At 43.5% G+C, this 25860-nt stretch overlaps 1 protein-coding gene across 4 annotated transcripts in view; it reads left to right on the top strand.

The window, feature by feature from the left end:
* The first annotated feature begins 1768 nt into the window (after positions 1-1768).
* Positions 1769-25860, top strand: part of DDI2 (DNA damage inducible 1 homolog 2) — a 36014-nt gene continuing 11922 nt past the window's right edge. For 2 of the 4 annotated variants that reach the window (XM_054579700.1, XM_054579704.1), the window contains exons 1-8: positions 1769-2057; positions 9344-9473; positions 12081-12317; positions 13926-14052; positions 16874-17001; positions 19268-19396; positions 23834-23937; positions 25233-25422. In XM_054579700.1, coding sequence (XP_054435675.1) covers positions 1920-2057; positions 9344-9473; positions 12081-12317; positions 13926-14052; positions 16874-17001; positions 19268-19396; positions 23834-23937; positions 25233-25422 — 1183 coding nt within the window. In that variant the 5' untranslated portion in view covers positions 1769-1919. Of the gene's footprint in view, positions 2058-9343; positions 9474-12080; positions 12318-13925; positions 14053-16873; positions 17002-19267; positions 19397-23833; positions 23938-25232; positions 25423-25860 lie in introns of those variants that run through there. The other 2 variants (XM_054579701.1, XM_054579703.1) reach the window with 2 other exon arrangements.

The raw sequence follows: 25860 nt of genomic DNA, 5'->3' as shown, positions 1-25860 counted from the left end.
TCCTAGCCTTTTTTGCATCTATGTGACACCGTTCTGGCCAGTGAGATATAAGCAGAAACCTACTGGGGCACTTCCTGGCAAGTTCTAGACTTGACCAAGAAAATGATGCATGGAATGGAGGCAGCTGGCCATACTGCGACGCTCAGGGAAAGGCCCCCCTGCTCCTCCACCTTCTCTCTTTATTCTGCACAGATGACTTTCCCTTATCCTTTACAGAGAAAAGTCTTCAGGGGCCATTCTCTGACTTTCTTGCCACCTAACCTTCCTGTACCAGGAGAGAGCTGGTTCTTCTTGCCCATGACATGAAGAATTGCAGATCAGCAAATCCATTAGTGTACAGCAGGGTTTAAAGGTGATATGTTCTCATGGAAGAGAATGGCCTTGTCAAGGTAGTGAGGGGAAGACATAGGTTCAAGGCAAAGCAGAGTAAGGGTGGCCAAAGGCCAGGGTGGCAAGTGCGCAGGTGGCCAGAGACCCTAGAGCGCCAAGTCCCTCCACCTCCAGTCCTTTGTTCTGAGGATTTACAAAGGTGGTGGTAGAGGGTGAGGGGTTGCATATTGGTTGACAGGTAAGGCCAGCTCTGGGGGCGGGGGGGGGGGGGGGGGGGGACATGAATACCCAAAGGTGTTAATGGGCTTCTTCCTTCGGGTACTGTGAGCCCTTTCTGGCCTTTTAGGCCTTGGGATGAAAGCACAGTTTAAAATGCTTTCTTTCTCAGGTAGCAGGAGATGATACATAGGATTTCAAGGGCTTCCCTCCTTACTGCCTTTATTTCCCCTCTGGCTACTCCTTCTAAGGTAGCATACCTACTTAGCTGCTTCCATGCCATCCTGCTTCCTCCTTCCCTTCCATCAGAAGAGGGATCCCTACTCCACGGATTGGGGAGAGGGGGTTAAATAGGGAGATGCCAATCTTGCATCCATTTTATCTTCCTCTTTCTGTTTTGGTTTTCTGACTCCTCCTCATGTTCTGAGCCTCTATCACTCATCAGCTATGTGGCCTTAAACAAGCCATTCAAGTAGCAAATTATTTTATCCAGTGGATTCTAAGCCCAGCGAATGCACGGCACTAGGTGCTGGGGTACACCAGGGCTAGGAAAGAGACAACCCAAATAGAGAGAAACTCTTCCCAAGGCAGGGGCATGGAGCCTTCTTGGAACTGAAAGCCGCGAAGCGGCTGGGAGGGAAGAGTGTAGGATGGTTCTTGAGGCGGGGCTGGGGAGGAAGCCGGGGCCACAGTGAGCGGGATTCAAGGGACCAGGGAAGCTAATGATTTTGGTTTTAACCTTAAATCATCGGGACGGGAAGTGAATTAATTTCTCTGAGCCTCAATCTCTACTTCGGAAAATATGTTTTAGAACTATTTGCTTAGTTGTCAGTCTCCTGTACTTGCTTTAAAAGTCCTTAAGGGACTTTATTTTTACACATGTCTCCAATATGGTAGGCCCGTTGGATGCATAAAAGGTATTCTGGAGTCCTCCACAGACTTCAGGTGTTACATCAATCAATCAACGCTCTTTCTCACTCCCTCCTCTTTCCTCGCCCATTCTCCCACACCCGCTCCGATACCCGCCTGGCTTCCCGCCACCCTTGCCGGCAGCGCCCCTCCGCTGTGTCGCAAAGGGAGAGGGGGCCAGGCGGGCTTTACGGCAGCCGCGTTGCGGCGGGGCGGGGCGCTGGGCGGCGGGCGCGCTTGGCGGCAGCGGTGGCAGACGGAGTCGGAGGAGGGTGGTGGCGGCAGTGCTTGCTGGTGAGGGCGGGAGGGAGTAAGTCGCTGAGCGTGTGTGAGGGAGGGAAGGCGCGAGCGATCGAGCCCGCACCCCGCGCCGGCCGTCCGCAGCACCAGCCAGGCCCTGCCGCCGCCCGCAGCCCCGCGCCGAGGCCGGGCCGAGCCGAACCGAGCTGGGTCGGGCCCGGGCCATGCTGCTCACCGTGTACTGTGTGCGGAGGGACCTCTCCGAGGTGACCTTTTCCCTCCAGGTCGACGCTGACTTCGAGCTGCACAACTTCCGCGCGCTGTGCGAGCTCGAGTCCGGCATCCCCGCAGCCGAGAGCCAGGTACGCCGGGCGGCGAGCGGGCCTCCCTCCGGAGCATGCCCTCCCGCCTCGGGGCCTCACGCCCTTCCTTGCTCCTGGTGAAGAATTGGGGGCGGGGAGAGGATGGCCGTTTCTCAGCTCGCCCCCGCATCCGGGAGGGAGCTGGAATCGGTGGCTGCCTCCACACGAGCCCAGCGTGCGATGGGGTGGGGTGCGGTGCTAGTGGAGGAAGCGGAGAACCTGACCTCAGATGCACCCGCTGCAGCCTGAGGGGCGCGTGGACTGTTGGGCGGCCCGCCCTACCTCCTGGCTCTGTGTCCCATTCTCCCTTAACGTCCCCAGTCTGGGGTGTCGTCGTGGACCTAAAAAGAAGCCCTAGGTTTGCAAGAGTTCAGGCATCCTGCTTCCCCAACCAGAAATACCAGTTTGGATCCCTGGTAGATAGGCGTTCACCCGCACTTTTGGAAAGGTTCCTGGTTAAGTAGACATAATTTACCTTTAAATGAACAGGTTTGCACTCTTAAGTGAAGGAGGAAGTTTGAGACTGGCACTACCTCGTTTCGAGGCTTTTAGAAATGCTCGCTTCCCTACTACTTACGTTTCTGGGTAAATTCTTTCAAAAAAGAAGAGCAATTATTAGTGCAGTTCAGACTATTTGTTTCTCTGATCTTTTCAGTGGTAGGAGGCCAGAATCCCTCCTTTCAGGTCACAGGTGAGAGTTTGGGTCAGTTCAAAGCTCAGTGCTTTATGAGGACGTTTGCTTTAAAATGGCCTGCTATCGTCTCAGTGTGATTTGCTTTCAATTCCCTACCCTGCTGAGTAGAAGGTCAGCTGCTCTTACCTTTTTAATACGTTAAGTAATTTATTCTCAAAATGCTTTGGGGCTGCCAGCAAACAGAACTGGTGACAATAACGCTGTGGCCTTCACTCTAACATTTAAGTCCTGACCTGATAAGCGGCTCTTGGTGGACATAGTCTAAGTATTAAGAAAATTAGAAAAGTTCTCAAAGGCCCCAGAATATAAATCTGGATTTCCTACTGCAGTTATGAAATAGTTCCAAAAACTATTGCCCAACTACAGCTGGGTCAGTATTTTCTTCGTAAGTATGATTCCTTTACACTGTGTGAACTTCGAACTTTGGCATAAAGCTGGATATCAAGAAAATTTATTTCAGGGCACAGTGTCACTCAAGTATGCAGTCTGGCAAAAGCTACAAGAAAATGGTGAAGGATTTTTTTGCAACTCCTGTAAAAAGCTAAACCACAAAAACTCAGGGACCAGTTCCTGTCAATGAATCCTTCAAGCTAGGAAAGGACAGTTTAACTAGGGAGAGAAAATTAACTCTTCATATTTTCTTTTGTAGGTAACTTTTTTTTTTTCATTACCATTTATCTCCCTCATACCCTCTTCCACCTCCACCCACCCCCTCCCCACCTAACTCTTAAATTTGTTTTTGAACTATTTTATTTATTTTTTAGAGAGAGGGCAGGGAGGAACATCTCTGTGTGAGAGAAACACCGACCAGCTGCCTCTCGCACACCACAGCTGGGGACCTGGCCTTCAGCCCAGGCTTGTGCCTTCACTGGGAATTGAACCAGCGACCTTTGGGATGGGGGGCTGAAGCTCATCCCACTGAGCCACACAAGCCAGGGCTAACTATTACATTTTTGAAGGTGGTTTTCCCCTCATTGTTCTCTCCTCTTTGGCTGTCATATTGCCCTGGTTATAATCACCAGCTGGTAGGGGAAATAAAAATTGAAATGTAAATTGATTTCACTGTTTTTAGGGCTTGGGAGAAGACAGATGTAACAAAAAATTAAAGATGGTGTCAGATTGAAAAACAATTAATTGTATGGTCAAAGCAGGAGTGTCCTCTGCCAGCTCAGGATGTTAGGAATACCTTACCAATCGAACAACTAGGCCAACTCCAAATTCTTATGCACTGGGTCAACATTTTGGCATTTACTTCCATCCCAAGCCAAATTAGCATATGGAAGCCTGGGCTCCGACCAGCATTAAGCCTGTATTACAGAGCTGTAAACAACTCCTGTTTTTCTTGTTCTGTTGGCTCTATTGTAACCTAACACAGTCTCTATTTTAAGTTGCGTGGTGGTCGGTTGCCTTTCAGTTGCCAGCCCATCAGGCGGGAACAGGATCCACCCTAGACACTTGAGTCATTTCCTTTCACCAAATCATAATAGTAAACATCATTATAGTTTTTGCCCGCAAACAGATCGTCTTTACTCACTTTGAGGTTCCTCCCGACCTTTACTTCCCAGGGTTCTCCCACATTACTCATCTTCCTTTCCTCCTTCTCATAGTTCTGGTCTCTTTACCTCACTCTTGTTGTTTACATTCTTGTCCTTCACTTCCATTTTTAAAGAGAGTATATATATCTTTTTTTATGCTCCTGGCTATTCTTGTCACTGTGTGTCCAGAACACTGGTCTCCAAGCTTGCAGTCATATATCCCTCTGAGTAAAATGTTTTGATATGTGCATCTTTGTGACATATATAAAGTGTTATGTATACAGACTAATGTTATGTGCATTATATGTATATATTCCATGTATGTAACTAAACAATTACATATACATGAGGTAATACTTTATGTACGTTAAAAACGGGCACAGAATAGAATTTAGGGAAGGATAAAAATAAATGGAAGTTCTAATGTTTTTCTATTTTCTTTGTATACCCTTAAAGTATTACTATCTTGCATTGAGGATCCCTGGTTGAGAATTGAGTCTTTCACAACAGCATTAATTGTGCATAAGCATAAACTTGGGAAAGGTGCTAATTTTTAACATCTCTGGTCTGATTACAGTAATAGTCCGGTGATGACATTCAGAATAGAAACCATCTCTACGTGTACATGGGATTAAAGCTGGGCATGTTCCCTCTCTTCATACAAGTGTGGGCTTGGAACCCAGTCCTGGCTCTGTTCGGTGCTTTGTTACAGACTTGGCTGGGCAAACTTCAAACAGTTATCAGAACTGAGCTTCACTTGAATGTTCTTGTATTTTTGAAACATTGTTCTAATATACCCCTGCACGTGGCATGTAAAAAGGGTGCAGAACATGGCAGGACTCTGAAATCAAAGTCATTTAAGTGCCAAGTAACAGCAGTAACTGATCACAGCATGATTTGTGGTTTGTAAAACTCTATTTTAAACCACTGGAAACTGAAATTTTCTATTGTAGTTGGTTTTGGTAAGTTTATTTTTGCAGGTAATTTTCATGCATTTTTTTTTTCCTGGAATGCAATTATTTATTATCTTGTAACTCAGAGATAACTGCAGTTTACCTTTTAGTGTATTTTTTAATAATCTCTTGTTTCCTTTACATAATTAAAATGTGTCTTTTAAACATGATGGCCTGGACTGTATGGACAATTTCCTATCTTCAGTAACTGTTGCCAAGTGATCTTCAGAAGTGTTGTAAAAAGTCAAGCTATTATGTGGGATAGTGTATGTGGCTCGCTTGGCGTACAGCAGCTTTCAGTTCACAGCAGATATTAGGAAGGCAGCCAGGTGTGATTCCAGGCGTTTCGTGGCTAGTTCATGGTCCTTTATGCTAGAAATAATGTTAGGACATCTGCTGATTGAAGGCACTCATTCAGAGACCACAAACCATTTGACATCATTCTTAAAGGTCTTGGAGCTGTATGAATTGGATTATCGTTAAACGTTTATTAAGGTTAGAATCCAGTCTCCAGGGTGCCTCCTGGAGTGAGCACCAGCAGCTGTGCCACTTTTGCAGATTAAGACCTGTCCCTGTATGAGTTGCCCTGCTGCGTGTTCTTATAACTGTCAGCACTTGAATTTTGAGCTTCGTAGGCAGCCTTTGAGGTGGGCAGCAAGAGTGGCAGAAAGCATCACTGGTGTCGTTCCCAAAACCCATGTTGTTGGGCTGGTAAAAATTTGAAACCATGGTCTGAGGGATACTCATGCTAAGAAAGTTGTTCAGGTTTGGTCTAGGATTTAAGCTGCAAAATAATTGTCTTTCTTAGACTCTTAAGCCTGTATTAACAAAGAGATTAGTTCTTTGCAGCAGTGATAATTTCATCTAAGCGTTTGTTTTTGTGTCCTTGGATTAAAATGGAACATGTCTGCCACTTTGTCATTGTGAAGAATGTTTCCTTCTCGCCTGCATTCTCCAGTCTAGTATTTTTAGGAAGTTGGGGCAGATAGCAGTGTTCCATATTTTGTATACACCTTTGACGTTAGTGATTACCTGGATCTTACACTTTTATTGTTAGATCAGGCTGCCCTCCTTTACAAAAAGTTACATTGTCTTCTGAGGAAAGACTGGGCTGACTGAACAGTGGAGTGGTGTATGGCCCCTGGAAAATGGGCGTCCAGACAGTGAGGAGTCGGTGGTGTTCCTTTCTCGGTGTTTGGGGCAGAGGATACTGCTCTGATTCTCCCCTGGTGAGTACAGGCCCTTGTCGCGATGGACAGCTTAGTCGCTCTTGTTAAGGTGACCAGCTGACTTCCCAGACCCCTCCGGGCTGAGGTTTGGGAACTTGTGTGCGGTACTAGGCAAGAGCATGGGCTTTAAAGTCCTCCGATGTAGTTCCACTCCCACCGCTCTCAGCAGCGGGGTAGCCCCTGGTCACTCTCCCTGTCCTTAAAACGGGACAAATAATAATGCTTGCCTCTTCAGCTGATTATGAGACTTAAGTGAAAGGATATGACAATTAAGTGGGAGATGAAGAACCAGTTGCAGCGATTTTCAACCAGTGTGCTGCCAGACTTTTTAAAACATGCAATTCCTGACTGCTTAGTCAGGGGCACTGGCCTTTTTTCATTGTCAAATTAAGAAATGACAACAGCCAACACAATAGTCTTCTGGTGTGAACGAATCAAAATTTTACTTTTTTTTTTTTTTTTTGGCGAACCAGCAAAAAATTATTTTTTAGTGTGCCACAGAATCGTAGTAATGAGTTCATGTGTGCCATGAGGTGGAACAGGTTGAAAGGCACTGACCTAGTGTGATGCTGGCTATTCGTAGAAGCTTTCAGGTAGCTCGCTGTCTACTGTTTCAGTAAGGGCTTCTGTTTAGTATTTCCAGCCTAAAAAAAATTCAGTGATCTTGTGGATAGGAGCATTCTGATTCTCCTGCTTTCAGTTTCTTGTTCGAGATAAATAAATGTTCTCTTACAAGTACAGTTGGAATGTGTGGACTGATTGTGTATCTCTAAGTGTACTGATTGTTGAACTTCTGAGCCTGTAAAATGAAGAAGTGGGCCTTAGGCTGCTGGTGGCTTCACTGCGGTGGCTCCACCATGTTGGCGCCGCCTTGTGAGAGCCACCTGCGTGGCACTGCTCTTGGTCTGCCCTCCTCAACCTGTGACAGGTGTCACTTTAGATTTAGGGTGGTTTTTCCAAGCAGTCCTATAAGTTATAAAAGACACTTAGGTTGTATTGCACACAATCTGATTCTGGTGTATATATTTTTGTTTGTTTTTGATTCTTGTGTATTTTTACAGTGAGATGTATACTTAAATTAGTGTGAATAGGTTGATAGTGACAGTTGTAACTTCCTGTAACGTTTCTTAAGTTTGCAGGTGAGGGAAAGAACTAACAGTACTTTTCTAGTCACGTGTAGAACTTAGAAAGTATAATTGGATCTTCAAACTCTGCAAATCAATTTTTACTCATCCCCAGAACTTTTTTATTTTGGAGGGAACTAAATTCAGTTCCCTGTTAGTTCTGTTCCTTATTTCACTGCAAATTCTGGGAGCAGATACGACAGATTTTTTTTTTCTTGTTTAAATCCAATTTAAGTCCTGTATTTTTCCCGTTCGATGTCAGGCAGTCTTACCTGTGAAGAGTTATGGGGACATGTGAGGAAGCATGGTGAAATGGTAGTGTGGCCGAAGGACCTGGAAGAGAGAGCTGCAGTGGTTACCTGGCCCGGGCGCTTGCGTAACGAATGGGAAATGTGAAGCCCGGACCAGCTGAGTGACGGGCCCTATCAGGGCTGGGACAGAACTCAGGTTCTCGGCCTGCATGTGGCCTGGCGAAAGCGAACGAACGGTGGGGTAGAAAACCTTTCAGAGCCCGAGTTGACTCTGAACGCCCCTCTGGAGTCGAATGGTGCAGGGAGGTTTCATGTTCCTTCGTGGTGCACGTACAGCGTGCCTTCTCCGTGTTCCTGTTCTTTCCAGAGCATATTGTTTCACCTATTTTTATGCTCTCAGGCTTTATTCAGTGTTTGCACATCAAAAAAATATTTTTATTGGTAGTACCTCCCTGTTCTTTTTTTCCATCTGCGTTTAATTGTTCTTTTTGGCGTGTCTTCCCCTTATAAGCATGAGTGATAAAACTGGGTATATTTAAGAAAAAAGAATGCAGGAAAGTTGGTCTTTGGGAATCTTTTAGACTTACTAGTGTGCAACATCATCTAAAAATGAATACATTGGGATACAATGTATAGCGAAGTAACTGAAGTTAATACTGTATCATATATTTGAAAGTCACTAAGATAGTGAATCTTACAAGTTCATTACCAGAAAAAAATGTGTAACTGTGAGGTGATGAATGTTAACCAAACCTGTTGTGTTGAACATTTTGCAAAATAAACCTATATCAGACCATCATGTCGTGTATCTAAAATTAATACAGGTTTTGTATCAATTCTCTCTACTCCTGGGGGAAGGAGGAAGTGGACACATTATTTAATAGTATTGTAGTTTGCATACCTAGAATAAATTGTTCCCATTTCCCTCCCTGCTCAAAATTAAATCTGACGTTTTATCCGCTACATTCATAGATTCATTCATCCTTTAACTCAACAAATAGTTGGGCATTATTTACCTAACAGGCCCTGTTCTAGGCGTTTGAGATAGAGCAAGCAAAGCAAGGTCAATGTCCTCAAGTAGTCGGGGCAGGAGGACAGTACAGAAATAAATATATATGTTAGGTGACGGTGATTAGGAAAGGTCTCTGAAGAGGTAATGTTTGGCCAGAGATCTAAAAACAGCTGGTGAGAGAACATTCCTTAGGCAGAGAGAAGAGCGGGTGGAACAGCCTTGAGGGGAGAGGGGAGTCCTGGTTTGAGACGCAGCAATCATGGCAATCGTGCTGCGAGATCAGGTTGGAGAGGGAGCGGGGCCACACTGTTTGGGCCTAGAGGTGCGGGGAAGGGCTTTGGCTTTTATTCTGTGTGTGATGGGAAACGGCTGGAGGGTTCGAAGCAGGAAGTAACATTCATTATCTGTTGAAGAAGAAAACCGGTCTGTCTTCTTTGTACCGTGGTACTTCTCAGTGCTTTGTACTGTTATATCTTTTCTCGTTGTAGATTGTCTATGCTGAAAGACCTCTCACGGACAACCACAGGTCCCTGGCTTCTTACGGCTTGAAAGATGGAGACGTGGTGATTTTACGACAGAAGGAGACTGCAGACCCCCGACCTTCCGTGCAGTTTCCAAGTAAGACATCGCGCACCGGGTTAGCGTGCCCTGACACAAGCATCAGTAGGTGGCGTAGCGGAGTGGTTCAGAGTATGGATTAGCTTTGGATTCAGACTCCTGGAGTGGATGTGAGAATAATGCACGTACTACCTTCAGCACATAGCAAGCCCTCGATAAAAGTTAGCTTCTGTTTTATCAGTGACAGTTTTATCATTGGGAAGGACTTGAGAGGCTACAGACGCTTGATTCCTGGCTGGCTTTTGCTACGTTGTGTCTGGAATTTAGTACCAGGCCTTTGCAGTCAGCACTGGGCACTTGCGCATGATCTCTTAAGTCAGGTTGTAAGGGTAGAGATTCCTCTTTACAGCTTACTCCAATAACAGATGAAACTCTGCTATTAAAAAAATGTCTTCCAAGTTACATAGCTAATAAGTGAAGGCCTAGGAATTAAATTTGGTGCTTTTTCCATTACATTGAGCTTTATGAACATGAGGCAGCTAGACCACCAATTTCTTTTCTTTCTCACCAGCTTTGTTAATCATGTAAAAAGAAACTTATCTTAGATGCTCCACCTAGAGTAGGTATTTATAACTTCGAACCTGTGCACTGGGATTTAGGACATTTCTGTGTCCCCCAAATAAACAGAATTGTGTGTGTGTGGGCATTTGATGGGGACAGAGTTCATAGCTTGCTTAGGATACTCGAAGGGGTTTATGATCTGCCAACGTTGACGAGGTTCTGATAGGGAACTTCCTGGTGAAATGTGTGTTTCTGCATTCCCTATCACATCCTGGTAGATTGCTTTAAAACAGTATTTAGTCTACAGGTCACTTGGTTTTAAAATTTGTGGTCACATCTGATAGATGTCTGGGTGATTACAGTCTCCAGCTGAGAACACAGTGCTTCCATTCAGCCTGAAACCAGGGCTGTAAGAGATCATCGCACAGAGTCCCTCCCAGGGTTGGATCACATTACTCCCTTGGGGCTGCTGTTAAACTCTAGAAACAGTAGTGGTTCAAGTATGCCAGTCAGTAAAAATGAAATATTTCTTGGATTAATTTGGTGAGACTGTTAGTTGTGGAGACCTACTGTTTGGTTTTTGCTTTTTGTTTTGTTTTTTCCTGTACTATCCCATGTGGACAGAAGAGCCAATAGGTGGGGGAAAGGATGGGATCTGGTCTGTAAGGTAAACAAGTGTTTCACAATTACTCTGAATGAGTAGATTCTCAAGATAAGTTTTACGCGGTTGGAGATGAAATTTCTCAGCCCACAAAGCAGGCCTGCCCGCCTGTGTTTGCTAATTGGAATAGTTTACCTCACAGAGATCGTGCCATTCACTCCACCTTTTCATTGGTTGGAAGTTCATACATGTGTGTGCACTACTAGCCGCCAGCTAAGGTCTGTTTGAAGAAAGTGGCTAAATGAACTCAGACCAAGAGGCAGAAACCTCTGAGTGTAAGTTTCCTCCTGCTATTTGAGGTCCAAAGAGCGTCAGGATAGCCCCAGACTTGGGACAAGTGTGACTTTCAGATATGTTTGGGGATTGGAGAAATGCGGATTCATTCAGTCCTAGCCCCTTATTCTGGCTCTACTTCTCTTTTCTTCTTCCTTTTTAAAAATAAAACTCTTTTTAAGTAACAGCTTTATTGAGATCATTCACATGCTGTACAATTCACTCATTTAAAGAATACAGTTCGATGATCTTTAGTATATTCAGGGTTATACAACTATCACTACAATCAGCTTTAGCACATTTCATCCCTTTAAAAAGAAACCCTGTCGTTCCTCACCCACCCCCAAGCCTCCTAGCCCTGAGCAACCATCAGTCTACTTTCCGTCTTCTATGTATTTTCCTGTTTGGACATTTCATATAAATGGAATCATACAATATTTGGGTCCTCTGTGTAAGGCTCCCTTTCATTTTACTTTCATTTTAATGAAGTCAGCTCAGTCTGGAGTGAAGAAGCGGGGAGTTGTAGCCTAAACACTTGTGTCTGCTAGTGGACCCAGCACTGAGAACCTGTGCAAGTTCTTCTCTCCTGTTTTTCTCTCCTGCACCATGATTACACCTGCTGGCTCCCTGGGGCTGTGAGAAGGATTAACAGTGACGCACAGATGAAAGTGTAATTCAAAGACCTAGTATGTGTAGCACAGACTTGCAGCATTTAACACCTAACATTTACGCTACTCACTTGTGCAGTGTTCTTGATATGTGCAGTGTTCTTACCCGAGGCGTCAGGGCGCTTTGAAGCATATGTCAAAGCAGACCAGGGTTTTTCTTAGGAAAAATCCAAATTTTTGTAGTTACATTTGAGACTACCTTTAATTTTTTTTTAAGCAAAAATAAATAAAAACATCTATGGTACTTTATAAGCCAGACATTGGGGTCACTCCGGAGTCTGCTCCCCTCCTTGCTCTGTACCCTTTCCTGCCTGATCACTGCCAGGCCGCAGTCTTTATACTCAGAGTCAACACGAGAAAGTCAAGCCCAGGGAGGGGGCATGGGAGCGTCCGTGATTACCACTGACCACGGTCACATACCATGTAGGAGCAAATGTTTGCTGTTTCCCTCAGATGCTTGCTTTTATGGATCATTTGAAGTAAACAATCAATTTTCCCCAACAGACTTGCCCCGAATAGACTTTCGTAGTATAGCTGTGCCTGGCACATCAAGCCCCCGGCAGCGGCAGCCTCCAGGAGCACAGCGGTCCCACTCGCCTCCCGGAGACATAGCTTCATCCCCTCAGGGCTTGGACAATCCAGCCTTGCTCCGAGACATGTTGCTGGCCAACCCCCATGAGCTGTCCTTGTTGAAGGAACGCAATCCACCCCTGGCAGATGCCTTGCTCAGTGGAGATCTTGGTAAGCTAAATCTGAAAGGCTGTCGAGCTGACCTGAGGTGAAGTAGTTGTATTACAGCAAATGTGGAGAAATTCAGGCGACTTGTGTGTTCGGCCCATCGTGTCCCGGGATTCATTGAACGTATCAGTCGGCCTAGGACAGGTAAGTTAGTGCTGGTGTCAGGGGCTGAGTCAGTCGAGAGCAGTGACAGAATTTTAGGGCTGCACAGAGTTCTGAAGTCCGGCTCAACAAGCCCCTTCCATTTACACTGTTTTCCTAATTATGTTAGCAGCACATACCCCAGGTACGGCTATTTTAACCTGTTTGGTTAGGCCTTTAATTAAAGAGAGCACCAGGAAACCTGCTGATGCATTTCGGTCCCGGGAAACAGGTCCGGCGCCTTTAGCTGGTACGGCAAAACGGAACCCCCATGCGCTCATCCACCTTGAGTTCAATGAAAGATGAGTTATCACCAACAGTTTATTTGGAGCTGTATTTGAGCCCGTCTTTCATTTAACAGGGCATTTATTTTTAGTCATCTTTATGAATAAAGTTTTCTCTGTAAATTTTTCTAATTTTATTCAGGTTTATGAAACTGTATTGATTAAATTTAAACACATAACATACTTAATAACTCATTCCTCAATAACCATTTTGTAAACTGAGGTACTATTTACCTACAGAGAAATAGGCGTGTTTCCCGTATAGGGTTCGTCGAGTTCTGGCCGACGCGTGCACCCACCGCCCCAGTGCGGGGCAGCGCGCTTCTCTCCGCACTCCCCTTGTGTTTCCTTCCCGTCAGTGTCCTCCCCTTGCAGGCTGCCACTTTTCTGATAGTCCTGGTTTTGCCTATTTTTGATCTTCGTGTAAATGGAATCATACGGTGTGTCATCTCATGTCCAGCTTCTTTCACTCAGCTTCATGTTTTTTAGATTCATCTATATTGTGTGTATTAATTCATATGACCATTATCTTGGTTTCTTTCATTTCTTTCACAGTTGCCAAAGGCCATGATGATGGCACATTGAAGTTTACACACTTAAGTGCACCCCCTACTTAGGAAATCGCAAAATAGAGGTGGTTTTTGTAACATATCTTATAGCAAGCTACCTTTTTCTCTTTACTAATTTTCCTGCCTATTACCCATCGCGTAATATTGATAGGCTAACAGTAGTTTGCATTTAATTTGTCTGCTTTAACGCAGAGAATGTTATAAAGAAATGAAACTGGAAGAGGAAAAGGGGGTTTGTAGTGCTCTATTTTATCTGTAGATAATAGAATAATAAGGGCAGTGGGGAGGGGAGGAGTGGGGTCATTCATCTGCTATACAGATACCGTTTCCCAGATTTAAATTGAAAAGTCGTTATCGCTAAGTAAAAGCAGTATCATGGATAGCTCCTTACAAGACTAAATGATTTTTCCAAATGCTTTATTTCTTTATAGTGAATTAAGGTGAAGAAGTATTCTTGCCTCAGAGAATAGAAAGTAAATGTAATTGCTCATTTAATTTTTAGACATCTTTTTTGCATCTCTTACAGTTGTATTTTGAGAAACTGTCTGATGAGGGAAAGTACTAATAAGGAATGAAAATAGGGTGGTACTTAAGATTTTCCCCCCTTCCTTTTGTAGAGAAATTTTCGAGGGTCCTGGTGGAGCAGCAGCAGGACCGAGCCCGGAGAGAACAAGAGAGGATTCGTCTCTTCTCTGCTGACCCTTTTGATCTTGAAGCTCAGGCAAAGATAGAAGAAGATATAAGGTAATGGTGTGTCCACCTAAAGAGCAAGCGTTAGAGGATGCAGACTTCCCAGCCTGCTGGCTGTCTTGTATTAGTTGGGCATCTGCTTTGAGGTACATTCCTTATTTTGCACTCGAGATTGTAACTTCAGTCTTTTTCTTTATTCGCTTTTTTCCTCACATTTTGATTGAGTATTACGAAGGTACCAGATACCTAGCTTAATGACTTTTCTAAAGTTTTAATAAAGACTCCCTGACCAGCCCACGATGTGCCATTCAGGCAAGCCCAGGTGGAAGCCCCCAGTTGGGTGAGACCGCTCGGCTGGCTGCAGGAGCTGATTGGAATCTCTCTTTAGACACACTTAGTGAGCCCTGATTAAATCCAGGCCTTGAGCAGGATTAGCTTAGGAGAGAGCGCTCTCTGCAGATGCAGCCTTGTAGTCCTAAGGCTTTTCCCTTCTGTGGTTCTTACTCTCGCCTCGGTGGATAAACTGACTGCTAAGCACATTCCAGTTCCAGCTCTAATGTTGTGGTTCTCACCTGTGGTTGCATTAAAATCACGTTAGAAGCTTTTCAGAAATGCAGGTGCTTGAGCGCCACTCCCAGCACTGATGAATCTGAGTCTTACGGGATAGGGCCTAAGCAGGAACAGCTATGGTGGCACTAACCTTGGTCACAGTACTAGTCACCGGCCAGATGCTGTTCAGCCAGTCCTTTGAAGAAAAAAACAGCTGCTCTCCCTACCACCGCCATCACCCCCATTCAGTTTTTGTGGCTCATTGTGATGGTTTTAGTATAAGTAAGACCATAGTTGTACCAATACTACTTTTAGGGGCTTTGTCATCATCTTTGGTCATCGTACTTATATGACGCTTCAGTTGATCATGATACTGTCAACTTGGAAGTCAGATAATGGTTTTTCTTATTTCTCTGACTGCATTTGAAATCAAAGAAATATAAATTGTATACCAGAATCACTTGACAGCCTTAAGCCATTCACTTGTGTTCTTGTTAAGTGTTCTCATTAATTCCATGAACAATTTAATCAGAACTAACGAATATCTTTGAGAAACATCTCACTAGTTAAATCCACCCAGAGCAATAGGAAGACATTTGTGTTCTCTGAACTAGACCGCATTGCAACTATAAGGGAACCTTACATAATTCTCAGGAATAATTGGGTCCAACCCAGGAAGCATGAGGGGTGGGAGGAAGTGTGGAGAGGCAACGGAGCCAAACCATGGCAGTGAGCTGCTGCAGGGGTGGAAGCGAAATCAGGCATATCCATGTGGTTCGTGTTTCTTCTCGGGGCGAGGCCAAGCGAATGGAGTACTGCATACAGTCTTTCAAAGGGGAGAACCTAGCACCTGTGAAAGGGACTCCGCATACAGAGCCCAGAGTAGCCAAAGGAGCTGGTGTTATCTCAGAGTTTTGCTGAAACTTAACCTTGGTTGCTGTCATTGCAATGTCAGGAGTGCACAGCTAATTTTAGGTTATTTCTAAATTTAATAGCATAGTTGAGGAGAAAAGCCGTGTAATTATATCAGATGCCAATTAGAGTTTTATTTGGTATGCTACACCAGTGATTACACAGGGTTTGTGTACACTGAGGTATAATAGCTTGCACATTTGCCTACGGTAAACAGCTATGTCTTTGGTGTCTCTGAGAAGTTTAATATTTTAATAATAGAATGCCTGAAAAAAAACCAGTTCAGTTGAGCTAGATTATTAATATAAAAAGGACAGTTTAGAGCAGGGGTCAGCAAACTTTTTCCAATAAGGGTCCTATAGTAAATATTTTCGGCTTTGCAGGCCATACTCTCTCTGTGGCCAGCACTCAGTTCTGCCAGTGTGGTATGAAACAGCCAGAGATAATACCAGTATGTAAACGAACAGCGGGCCCTGCTCCCGTGAAAGTTTATATGCACAGACAGTGGGCTATAGTTTGCCAGCGCCTGGTTTGTGGTGTAATTTGTCTCAACCTTGGACCCTGTTCGGTTACTGTCTCGGCCTTCAGGTAAACGGCCTAGCCCTTGTCCTACTTTCCACTAATGTTCTTCATATTTGGTTATTTTTTTTTTGAAGGCAGTTGAGGATGGAGATATGAGATGGTAGAGGAAGCTGGGACTCCTTTATGTGCTTTTCTAATGTAAGACTTAGAATGTTCTGTTTTTGGAGAAATTACCTGATGACCAGATGAACAGTGATTCGTATGTGTGTGTGGTTTTCTAAGTGATAGCTGGTAGGTAGATGATATATATATATATTTTTTTAGTGTTTTTGAACATCTGCTCTTATGTTGATATTGTATAATAATAGATGCTTTCTATATCTCCGCAATCCTATGATAAAATTATCCTCATTTTACAGATTAGAAAACCCAGTCTTGGAGGTTAAGCAGCAGGTGCAACACAGGTAGTTAGGACATCTGTGTATTATATTTGCAAAGAGTGTTTAATACACTGGATGTAGGAAATTACCCAGATCCCCAGTAAATCCTCAGTTAAGACTGAGGATTCATGACATTCTAACACTGTACAGGATAAAAAGGTGACCCTTACTCTCCAGAAGTTTTTTCAGTGTTTCTGAGCTTGTAAAGGAAACAAACGTAGTCATTTTCATGAGAGTAATTTGTATGCCTTTCACATTCTGCTAACTCTGTATCTCACTGCCTCCTACTCAGTCACACACTGCAGGGTAGAGCACCCATTTCTGTTTCAGTGAGGCACCTGCTACAGTTGGGACAGAAGATGTACAAGTCTGTTTTTAATATTGTGGCTTTGAAACAGATCTCTCTCTGTGGCAATAATGCTCTTGATGTACCTGGTTTTGGTTTGTTGCAGGCAACAGAACATTGAGGAGAACATGACAATAGCTATGGAAGAAGCTCCGGAAAGTTTTGGCCAAGTAGTTATGCTTTATATTAACTGCAAAGTGAATGGACATCCTGTGAAAGCCTTTGTTGACTCAGGTGACGGCTCCATCTTTTGTGTCTTTGTCTCTCCACCCACCATTCTGCCTGCCACGGAGAAGGGGAGGCCCTGGTGTCTGTTAAGATGGCGTTTGTCCTTTGGACTGCTAACCAGGCGATGGGGGGCGGGGGGGTTACCTGCCAGTCTTTTCTTGCTTGTGATAGGTTTGTTTCTTTAGTCATTTCTTCACCAGTTTTGTATGGGCAGTATCTCCTTTATCTTCTGCTTCCCTTACTGGGCATCCTGAATTTCTAGGATAAACCTAGGGCACTGGGGAGGCTTTGGGTTTAGGATAAGGGGCCATAAGAAGGAGCTGCACAGAGTGTAGGTCAAACAAACATTTTTGCCGCCCTGTGCTGTCACCTTGCCAGGAGCACTGAGGAGTGTGGAATATAGGTCATGGTTCTTGCCCTGAAACAACTTGACAGCCGGGTAAGGAGGCAGGGAATTTTGCACTTGCAGATTCAGATAATCCCTGTACTAACAGTCACCTTATCTCTCAGTAACAGCTCTTTGCTGTTCACACACAGGCAGCACCGTGTGGGGGTGACAGTGGTCATGTGTCTTTATTCTGGGGACGACTTTCTAGGGTAGTAAAAGCTCCTGCTCAAGTAAGTTTCCCCCTATTTGTTCATCTACAAATTCTTGAGCACATACTAGGTTTCAGCTGTTAAGCGTTTGTACTGAGATGCATACCTTCCCAGGAAAAGCAGACGGGGGATTATTCGGTTTTTAAAATGTCCATTGAGTGCCATGTGCAGGGCCTTGTGCTGAGTGCTTGGGGGACTAGGCTTGCTAACTGGTGCTTGCTTCATAGGGTTCCTGTGCAATGCTAATTCATGCAAAATTCATGCTATTTACTAATTTGTGCCCAAGTAACTTAAGATGTTAGTATATTATGACTTTATTCATTTTTATTCAATCCCCAAAATGTCCCCCTCAACTGTGTTGTACTATTACTCCTATATTACCAACGAGGAAACTGAGGCATAGAGAGAGACAGCCCCTCCTCCAGGCATGCAGAGTTCACGAGGAGTAGATTTTGGACTCAGCCCCTGGCCTGCTTGATGCCAGAAGTCTTAGCCACTGTGGGAAAGTCAGATGCACGGTGGATGAACCCGGAAACCACACTCTCTCTCTAACTGGGATGCTCGGGTGTGGCTTCGAAAGAAAGAGTGCCTGGACTGAGCTGTCTCCGCGGGCAGGGGAGCGGGGCTGGGAGCCAAGGCTTGAGGAGGAGCGCGAGGGCCCTGAGAGGGCCCCGTTCTCGCCCTGTGCATCCGGAACTAGCATTTATGGAGTAAAGGGGCGAGGGAGGAAGAAAAAAGCAAGTGGCCTTCCCCGGTTCCCTTTTCCTTCATTATTCCTGGGCCTTCCTGAATCTAACCTTCCTCAAGCGCCAAGACCTTTCAGTGCCCGTAAAGTGCGAGGTGCCCAGTGAGTGCTTGCGGAAACCGTGGGGCTGAATGTGAGGAGACGTCGCCGGGAAAGGACAGGGAGCCGGGAGGAGGTGGGCTTGAGCTGAGCCTGAGAGCATGAGCGGGGTTCGCAGAGGGGAGGCAGGGAGGGGACGCCCTGCGGGGCGTCCGCGTGAGTAAGCGGCAAAGGGGACACGTTTCTCCCGGTAAAAGTGGGGGGTTCAGAGCATTTTGAATATAAGGCCTGTGTCTGAGTCTCTTCAGCCTGCCATCGCAGGATACCACCGACTGGGTGGCTTATAAACAACAGATTGCCTTCCCCCAGGCCTGCTCCCACTGTGGGTGGGTGCATGTGGCTGCAAGAGAAAAGACCCTGCTGCGGGCTTCCTTCAAGGGAGGAGGGTCTGACTGTCGGAGCAGACGATGGGAGTTCGCTTCCAGTTTTTGGAAAGACTGTATGGTGTATTTTTTTTTAACTGGTAAATTAGAGTGTCCCAAAGTTAAGTAAAAATAACTTGGTGAGATGTTTAGAGAGAGACTGTGAAAGTGGATCTGAATGCAAAGTAGCACTTAGTGAGCATTGCCATGTGTAGACAGTTGGACTTTGTGAAAGTCCTTTCCAGCTGATTCTCCTTTCCTTCAATGTCAAGTTTCTGCACTGTTTCAGATTCCACTGTGGAACTGAAAGTTGAACTAAGCATATCAGGAAAACGCTAGGTAGGAACAGTGTTACGTAGACAAAGTCTATGGGGGTGTGCTTGCTTCCTGTCCTGTTTAGTGCTGCATTTTTCATTTTACCACAGTGTGGATTTTGTCTTTATTATCTGATATTTCCCTCTACCTCCAGGTGCCCAGATGACTATTATGAGCCAAGCGTGTGCAGAGAGGTGTAATATAATGAGGCTGGTGGACCGTCGGTGGGCAGGGATCGCCAAAGGAGTGGGCACCCAGAAGATTATTGGAAGGGTGCATCTAGGTGAGTAAAAGGCACGGGGAGTCTTGGTAGGGTAGTGGAGTTAAAATTTTTCCTCGTGACAGGTACACCTGACCCAGCGCGCCTTAGCCCTAGAAATTTAAACTCTGTATTAAAGTCATATATGTGTGCATGTTTCAGCTGGAGGCCAAAAAAACATCAGTCCCCAATGTACTTCTATTTTCTGCTTTTTATAGATTATCCCTTTGAACTATTTTAGCAGATTTCTATTGATGCTTGCCTCCGCATTCCTAAATAGCATGTTTATAGTGTTGTTTACTGATTTGACTATATAAATATTATTGAGAGTGTAGCCATCTAATTGAAAATTAGTGCTTTCCTTTTCTTGGAATTAATAATCCCCACCCCCCCATCATTCGGGTTTTTTGTGCATTAGTCACCTGAAACACTTAACCTAGGTGTGTGAATCTCCTCGGTACCTTCATGCCATTGAAGATGCTCCTTCCAAAGCCTGGACTGTTTAGGCTGCTTCATGGCTACCGTTTTGGAATCTCCCTTGACTGGGTGTCTGAGGGTTCCTTTTTCTTGGTCTCATGTCGGACTCCATGAATCCCTTGTCTTCCTCTGTTTATTTTGCTCCTGAGTTTATTAGAGCATGTCTTCCAGTAACTTACCAGAACGTGTCTTTTTTTCCCCTCTACATTCTGCCAGTCTGGCTAAGTTGGAAATCATTTTCCTTCAAAGTTTTTCACAGTATTGCTGTGGAAAAGCTGGGTGCTGTTCTGATTCTTGATCCTTTATGTGAAAGATTTCCATTTCTGAAAGTCGTAGAGTCTTTCCTTTGACATCAGCGTTTTGAAATTTTACCATGATATACTTGGGTGTAGCTTTCTTTTCATCCACTGTGCTGGGTGCCTTTCAATCTGAAAAACTGATTTTGAGAATGATCCTACCTTGTAGGGTGTCTGCTCTTCAGGAAAGATAATCTCTTATCCTGAACTTTGTTTCTTTCATTGTGTTCTTCAGGGTTTTTGGTGAGATTGCCTCAACTTTGTCTTCTAGCCTTTCCGTTACTATGTTTTTGTGTGTGTGTGTGTGTGTGTGTTTGTTTGTTTGTTTGTTTGGTCTTTCATGTTAGATGGTTTTTAAGGGTCTGGGGATCCTTGGCATCTGTCATCAAAGAGCTGGACACCAAAAGGCTATTTGGAAGATTGCTTGGAGGGGCGGGCAGCGTGGTGGCTCCAGGCAGCCTGGAGGCTGGGCTGGGGGAGGCGGCTTGCATCCTGGCAGGCTTTCCCTTAGCCCCCTTGGTTTGGGGTAGGTGCTTGTGGCTGCGCCCCGTCTTCCTCCATGCCCGCCTCTGTTATGAGAGCCTCTGTTTCACCCTCTTGAGAAAAAACCCTCCAGTCTGCTGTTGAGGAGGAGAGAGGGAGGTACATGCCTGGTGGAGCAGAGTGCAGGAGAGGAACCCCCGGGTCTAACTGTGCCTCATAGCCCTTCAGCTGGTCTCCCTGCTTTGGACCTACCTCTGCCCCTGTTGTCAGAGGTACTTGTTTCAGCCACTTCATCAGCCTCTGGGGAGTTCTGTGATGTTGATTGGGCTGCTGCTTAGTTTTCCGTACTGCCATCTACTTCCTTGTTCCACAACTGTGTTTCTCTTGTCTCTTTCATTATCTTTGGCCTTAGTGATTTTACCTTTCAACAAGTTTTTGTTGTGATTTTAATAAGGAATAAATGGAGATGAATGCATGTGTTGAATCCTTCATCTCTCATCAAAGTTCTTTTTGTTTTCTTTTAATCTATTTAATAAATGCTCATTGTAGAGAATTTCAAAAGTATAGAAATGTGAAAACAAGCTAAAAATATCTTCAACCCTTCTAGGTGAGGATGAACCATTACTAACATTTAAATATACTTCTTTGTTTCCATACATTTTTTTCCCTTGTAATAGGTAGTCATATGATGTATATAGAACTTTATACTCTGTTTTAAGGAAAATTAACATTTGTAATATTTTTCCCAGTGTTACTATAAATTTCATAAGCATCATTTAAATAAATGAGTAACAATCTGTTGGTATAGGTTTAATGGTCAACTTTTGGGATATACTTTTCCCCAATATTTTGTCATTGTGACAAGGCAGTAGACTTTTGTGTAGTTTTATGTACACTGATTTTTTTCCCCTTAGTCAGGATCCCTGTTAAGTACCGAATCAAAGCTTATGGATACTTAAGGCTCGATATTGCTAACTGGTTCCAATCTGCTACCTCCAGCACTGAATGAATATTCATTTCAATGACCTTGTACAATCATGTACTATTAGTTTTCACTCCTTTTAATTTGTAGATAAAGCAGTTCCTAAATAACCTTACTCTCATATGCTTTCCTAAACACAGTAGGACCCAAATTGAGTGGGAATACCACAAACTGGTTGCTTCAGAGTCTGAGGCTTCGGACCTTTCATGGTTTTTAAGTGAGAAGATAATAGGAGGAGGCAATGTAACACCAGTCCCTTGTGTCCTTCCTTATGGATGGACAAGGTGTACTGTTTTGCAACTTTGATTCTGATCAGTGTGAAGAAAACCTTACAGCAATAAGGAGAGCTGTACTGTGGCTGGGAAGACTCAGTCTGTTGGAGACGGCGATTCTCCCCCATTTGTCAACAGAATCCTTGCTGTTACCATCCAGGTCTGTCTGAGAGAGACATCATGCGCTAATTTTAAGTTTTTCATGAGCTCTTTACATCACACACAAAAGTCAGTTCAAGGTCGATTAAAGGTCTAGATGTGGAAGGCAAAAGTCAGAGCTTTTAGAAGAAGATGTAGGAGGATAGCTTGCATAGGAAAGGGGTTCCTTCAAAGATAGGAAGGCCATTATTTGATAAATTCATTCATATTAAGATTAAGAACTTTTCATTAAAAGACATCATAAAAAAGTGAACAAACACAAACTAGGAAAGGATTTTAGCAATATGTGTAACTAATAAAAGATTTGGTCTTTTTCTCAAGACCAAATCACATTCAGAATGTACAGACTGCGTGTTGTATATCCTCCAACTCAGTAAGAAAGACAGTATAAAAAATTACATAAGTACTTTGAAAGGAAACCCAAATGGTTAATATGAAAAGTTACTTAACCTCCTTATTAACCAGGGAAATGCAGAAATATTGCCATATTAGCAAGGTTTTAAATCTAATCAAATTGAGTGTTGATGAGAATGTGGAGCAGTGGGAACTTTCACGCACTGCTGGAAACATTTTAGAAAACAACTCAACATCCCCAAGCAAAGTTGAGCACAATATGCCATAGAACCCTGTAATTCCACTTCTTAGAATGCACCCTAGAGGAACCCATGGCACTGGGGAGACAAGGACAGGAGGATTCACGTCAGCATTGCCCACAGCAGGAAGCCCCGTAGCAGTGGAATGGGCGCTCCCGTTCCAGTGGATTAGACCTTACAACGCTCTCAGGGTGATGTAAAGCCAGAGACAGAGTCATGTGCAGCTACAGGGATAACGTGCCTCAGAATATTTTTGGAGTAAAAGAGGAAGTCATAATTCAAAAACACAAAACTAAACAATGTGTTGCTTAGAAATCATACAGAGTAGGCAAGAACTCTTAAGAAATGCTGGGAGTGATTAACAAAAAAGAACCCAGGAAAGTTAGGAGGGTAGGAGGTAGCAAAGAGTAAGATGTGATCCGTAGGACATATGGAGACCTCTCAGTTTTCTATTTCTTAATTTGGGGAAGAGATGTGTGGGTGTTTGTTTTATTATGCGTTACAGTATATGTATATTTCATACACTCTCCCGTTTATAAGATATACTTACATATTAGGCAAGAGGAGTAATTGATGAAAGGGTCAAGTCTGGAGGCTCCAACCAAACACAGGCCTTGGTGCTGTCTCTGGTTTGGCAAATAGAAACTTGATTATAACAGGCAGTGATAAGCAGTTTACTTTTTGGAGGCTGATTTGGTTTAAACTGTTCAGATTTGCACTGGTTGGGTAGCTGAGTTGATAGGAGCGTTGTCATAATATGTCAAAGCTGCAAGTTCAGTCCCCGGTGAGGGCACATGCAAGAATCAGCTTATGAACACATAAACAACTGGAACAACAAACTGATGTGTCCCTCTCTAAAGTCAGTAAGTAAAAAAATAAGCAAATAAAGTGTACAGATTCTATTTTCCTTTTAGAAAACCTTTTGTAAGTGGGAAATGAGTGGTTTTTTGGAGGAATTGGTCTTCTTCATTTTTTTTTTTTTTTAAATCCTCTTTACCAGCTGGTGCCTTCATTGGCTTTTAAAATTGATTATTTGTCTTACAGGATTTTCTTTTTAAACCTCATCTCTTTGCATGCTTAGCCTGGGATTTGGCCGATTGCGAGGAGCAAGGCACAGAATGGTAGAATCATTTCCAAAGTTTGTGTTGGGCTTCTGAGGCAAAAAATTAATAACCTCTTCTCTTCTTCATGTCCTTTAGCTCAGGTTCAAATTGAAGGAGATTTCCTGCCATGTTCCTTCTCTATCCTGGAGGAGCAGCCGATGGACATGCTTCTGGGACTGGACATGCTGAAACGACATCAGGTACTGGCGCTCCACTTGCTTTTTGCATTGGCATTTTGTATATTATGTGGTTTTTATTGCGTCATCTCTCTTGGCTGCGTATGCTGGGAAACTAAGAAGCATGATTCTTCAAACCTGGAAGGGTCCTTAATGGGCGATTGATGTCATACAAAGTTTGAAATTATGTGTAAGTAGAAATAGAATCTTTTGTGAAATCTCTCTGATTCTTAATTCTTGCCATCTGTTTTGAGATTAAAATGGGCAGTGGCTCCCTTATGCAATTTTTAGTTTCTAATTAGAATTCAAGTAATTTTTTGATGAGTTTGTAGGGAAGTATAGGTAACACACAGTGATCACTTTATGCAAGTGTAGGTTTAGTAAGCCCTTAGTAGCTGGTCAACAGTACTTGGGAAGAAGAGCTTCAGGATTAAGGGAGAAGGTATACATTAGATGTTGAGAATAGAAGTTTTTATTTAATACAGGGACAATGATTTATAACTATATTCATTTATAGTGATATTTATATTTCTACTGTGAAGCTTAATAATCTGTTAATAGACAAACAGTTCCCAGTGAAGAAGCAATTAGTGTCTATTGGGTAAAAATTTTTTACAACAATTTTTTCATATCTAGTGGATATTTTTATGTCACTAATCCTCTTTAAAATCTTTTTAATATTAAATTCCTATAAAATGTATATTGCATTGAATCAAGGTGCAGAATTTTGAGTAGAAGGATTGTTAATGAATGTATAAATAAAACCTATTTTATTGTCACTGTCTTTCCTTATTTTTTTAGTCATAGTATAGACCAGGAGTCTCCAACTTTATAGATATAAAGCTTGTATGTGGGTGACTGTCCTATATTAATTAATTATGAAAATACACAGAAAAGTATGAAATAAAGAATAGTTTTATAGAGATTACCTTTCCTACATACCATTTTGTAAGACTGTTAGTACAGAGTTTAAGTATAAGCTGTACTTATACAACTTTCTCTCCATCTTTCTCCCTTCCCCTCTCTAAAAATAAATAAAATCTTTTAAAAAAAGAAAGAATTGAACATACATTGTTAGACAGGTAAGTATAAACTATCATATAGAGATTATTCTGTTATAAACTTTAAAAGTTAAGCAGATGCTATATTAACAATGTCACCTAGGTTAAAGTTTAAAAACTTTTAGGTAAAGTTTCTTTGAACCACCTTCTATCTCTGTCAGTGTTGCTCTTTGTGAATGGAGTTTTAAATTGAGGATCATAATGTTTCTATGTGGTGTTTTATCTGCTGTCATCGGTCTTTGGTTTCTTCCTTCCAAGTGTTCCATTGACCTCAAGAAAAATGTACTCGTGATCGGCACCACGGGCTCGCAGACCACCTTCCTTCCCGAGGGCGAGCTACCAGAGTGTGCCCGCTTGGCATATGGGGCCGGGCGGGAGGAGATGAGGCCAGAGGAGATTGCAGACCGAGAACTAGCAGAAGCCCTTCAGAAATCCATACAGGATGCAGGTATTTGCTGTGGCTGGGCTCTTGAAAAACTCTTGTTATTAGTGGGTGAGCCAGGGAAGGTCAAGCTTTAGAGAGGACAAGGACCTTCCCAGCTCATAATCAGTCTCATCGTCCTGTCAGACACGTTCCTGTCCTCTTACCGCCTCCTTCCGTCTCTAGGTACAGCAGAGAGAACTCTTGTTTCACCAGAGAAACAACAATCCGTTGCTGTGTGCAAGATAGATTGGGGAGTTGTTTGCTTAGGCATATTTTGGTAGGCTTCCTGATAAGCCTTTTTTTTTTTTTTAAACCCTAAAGAAAATTATAACTATAAGCAGATAGTTCCTTTTAAGTTCAGTGGTATTGCCCTGAAAATTTCCTTCCCTTTCATAGGCCCATTTATTTTGAACAGTAGCATTGTCTCTGTGACTGAGCACCCCAAACCTTGTTAATATCTAT

Source organism: Pteronotus mesoamericanus, unplaced genomic scaffold (genome assembly GCF_021234165.1).
Source record: "Pteronotus mesoamericanus isolate MK-2021 breed Mesoamerican mustached bat unplaced genomic scaffold, CSHL_Meso_final contig_557, whole genome shotgun sequence".
Classification (NCBI taxonomy): domain Eukaryota; kingdom Metazoa; phylum Chordata; class Mammalia; order Chiroptera; family Mormoopidae; genus Pteronotus; species Pteronotus mesoamericanus.
Note: the sequence above shows the minus strand (reverse complement) of the source record. Positions and strands in the feature narration are given on the sequence as shown.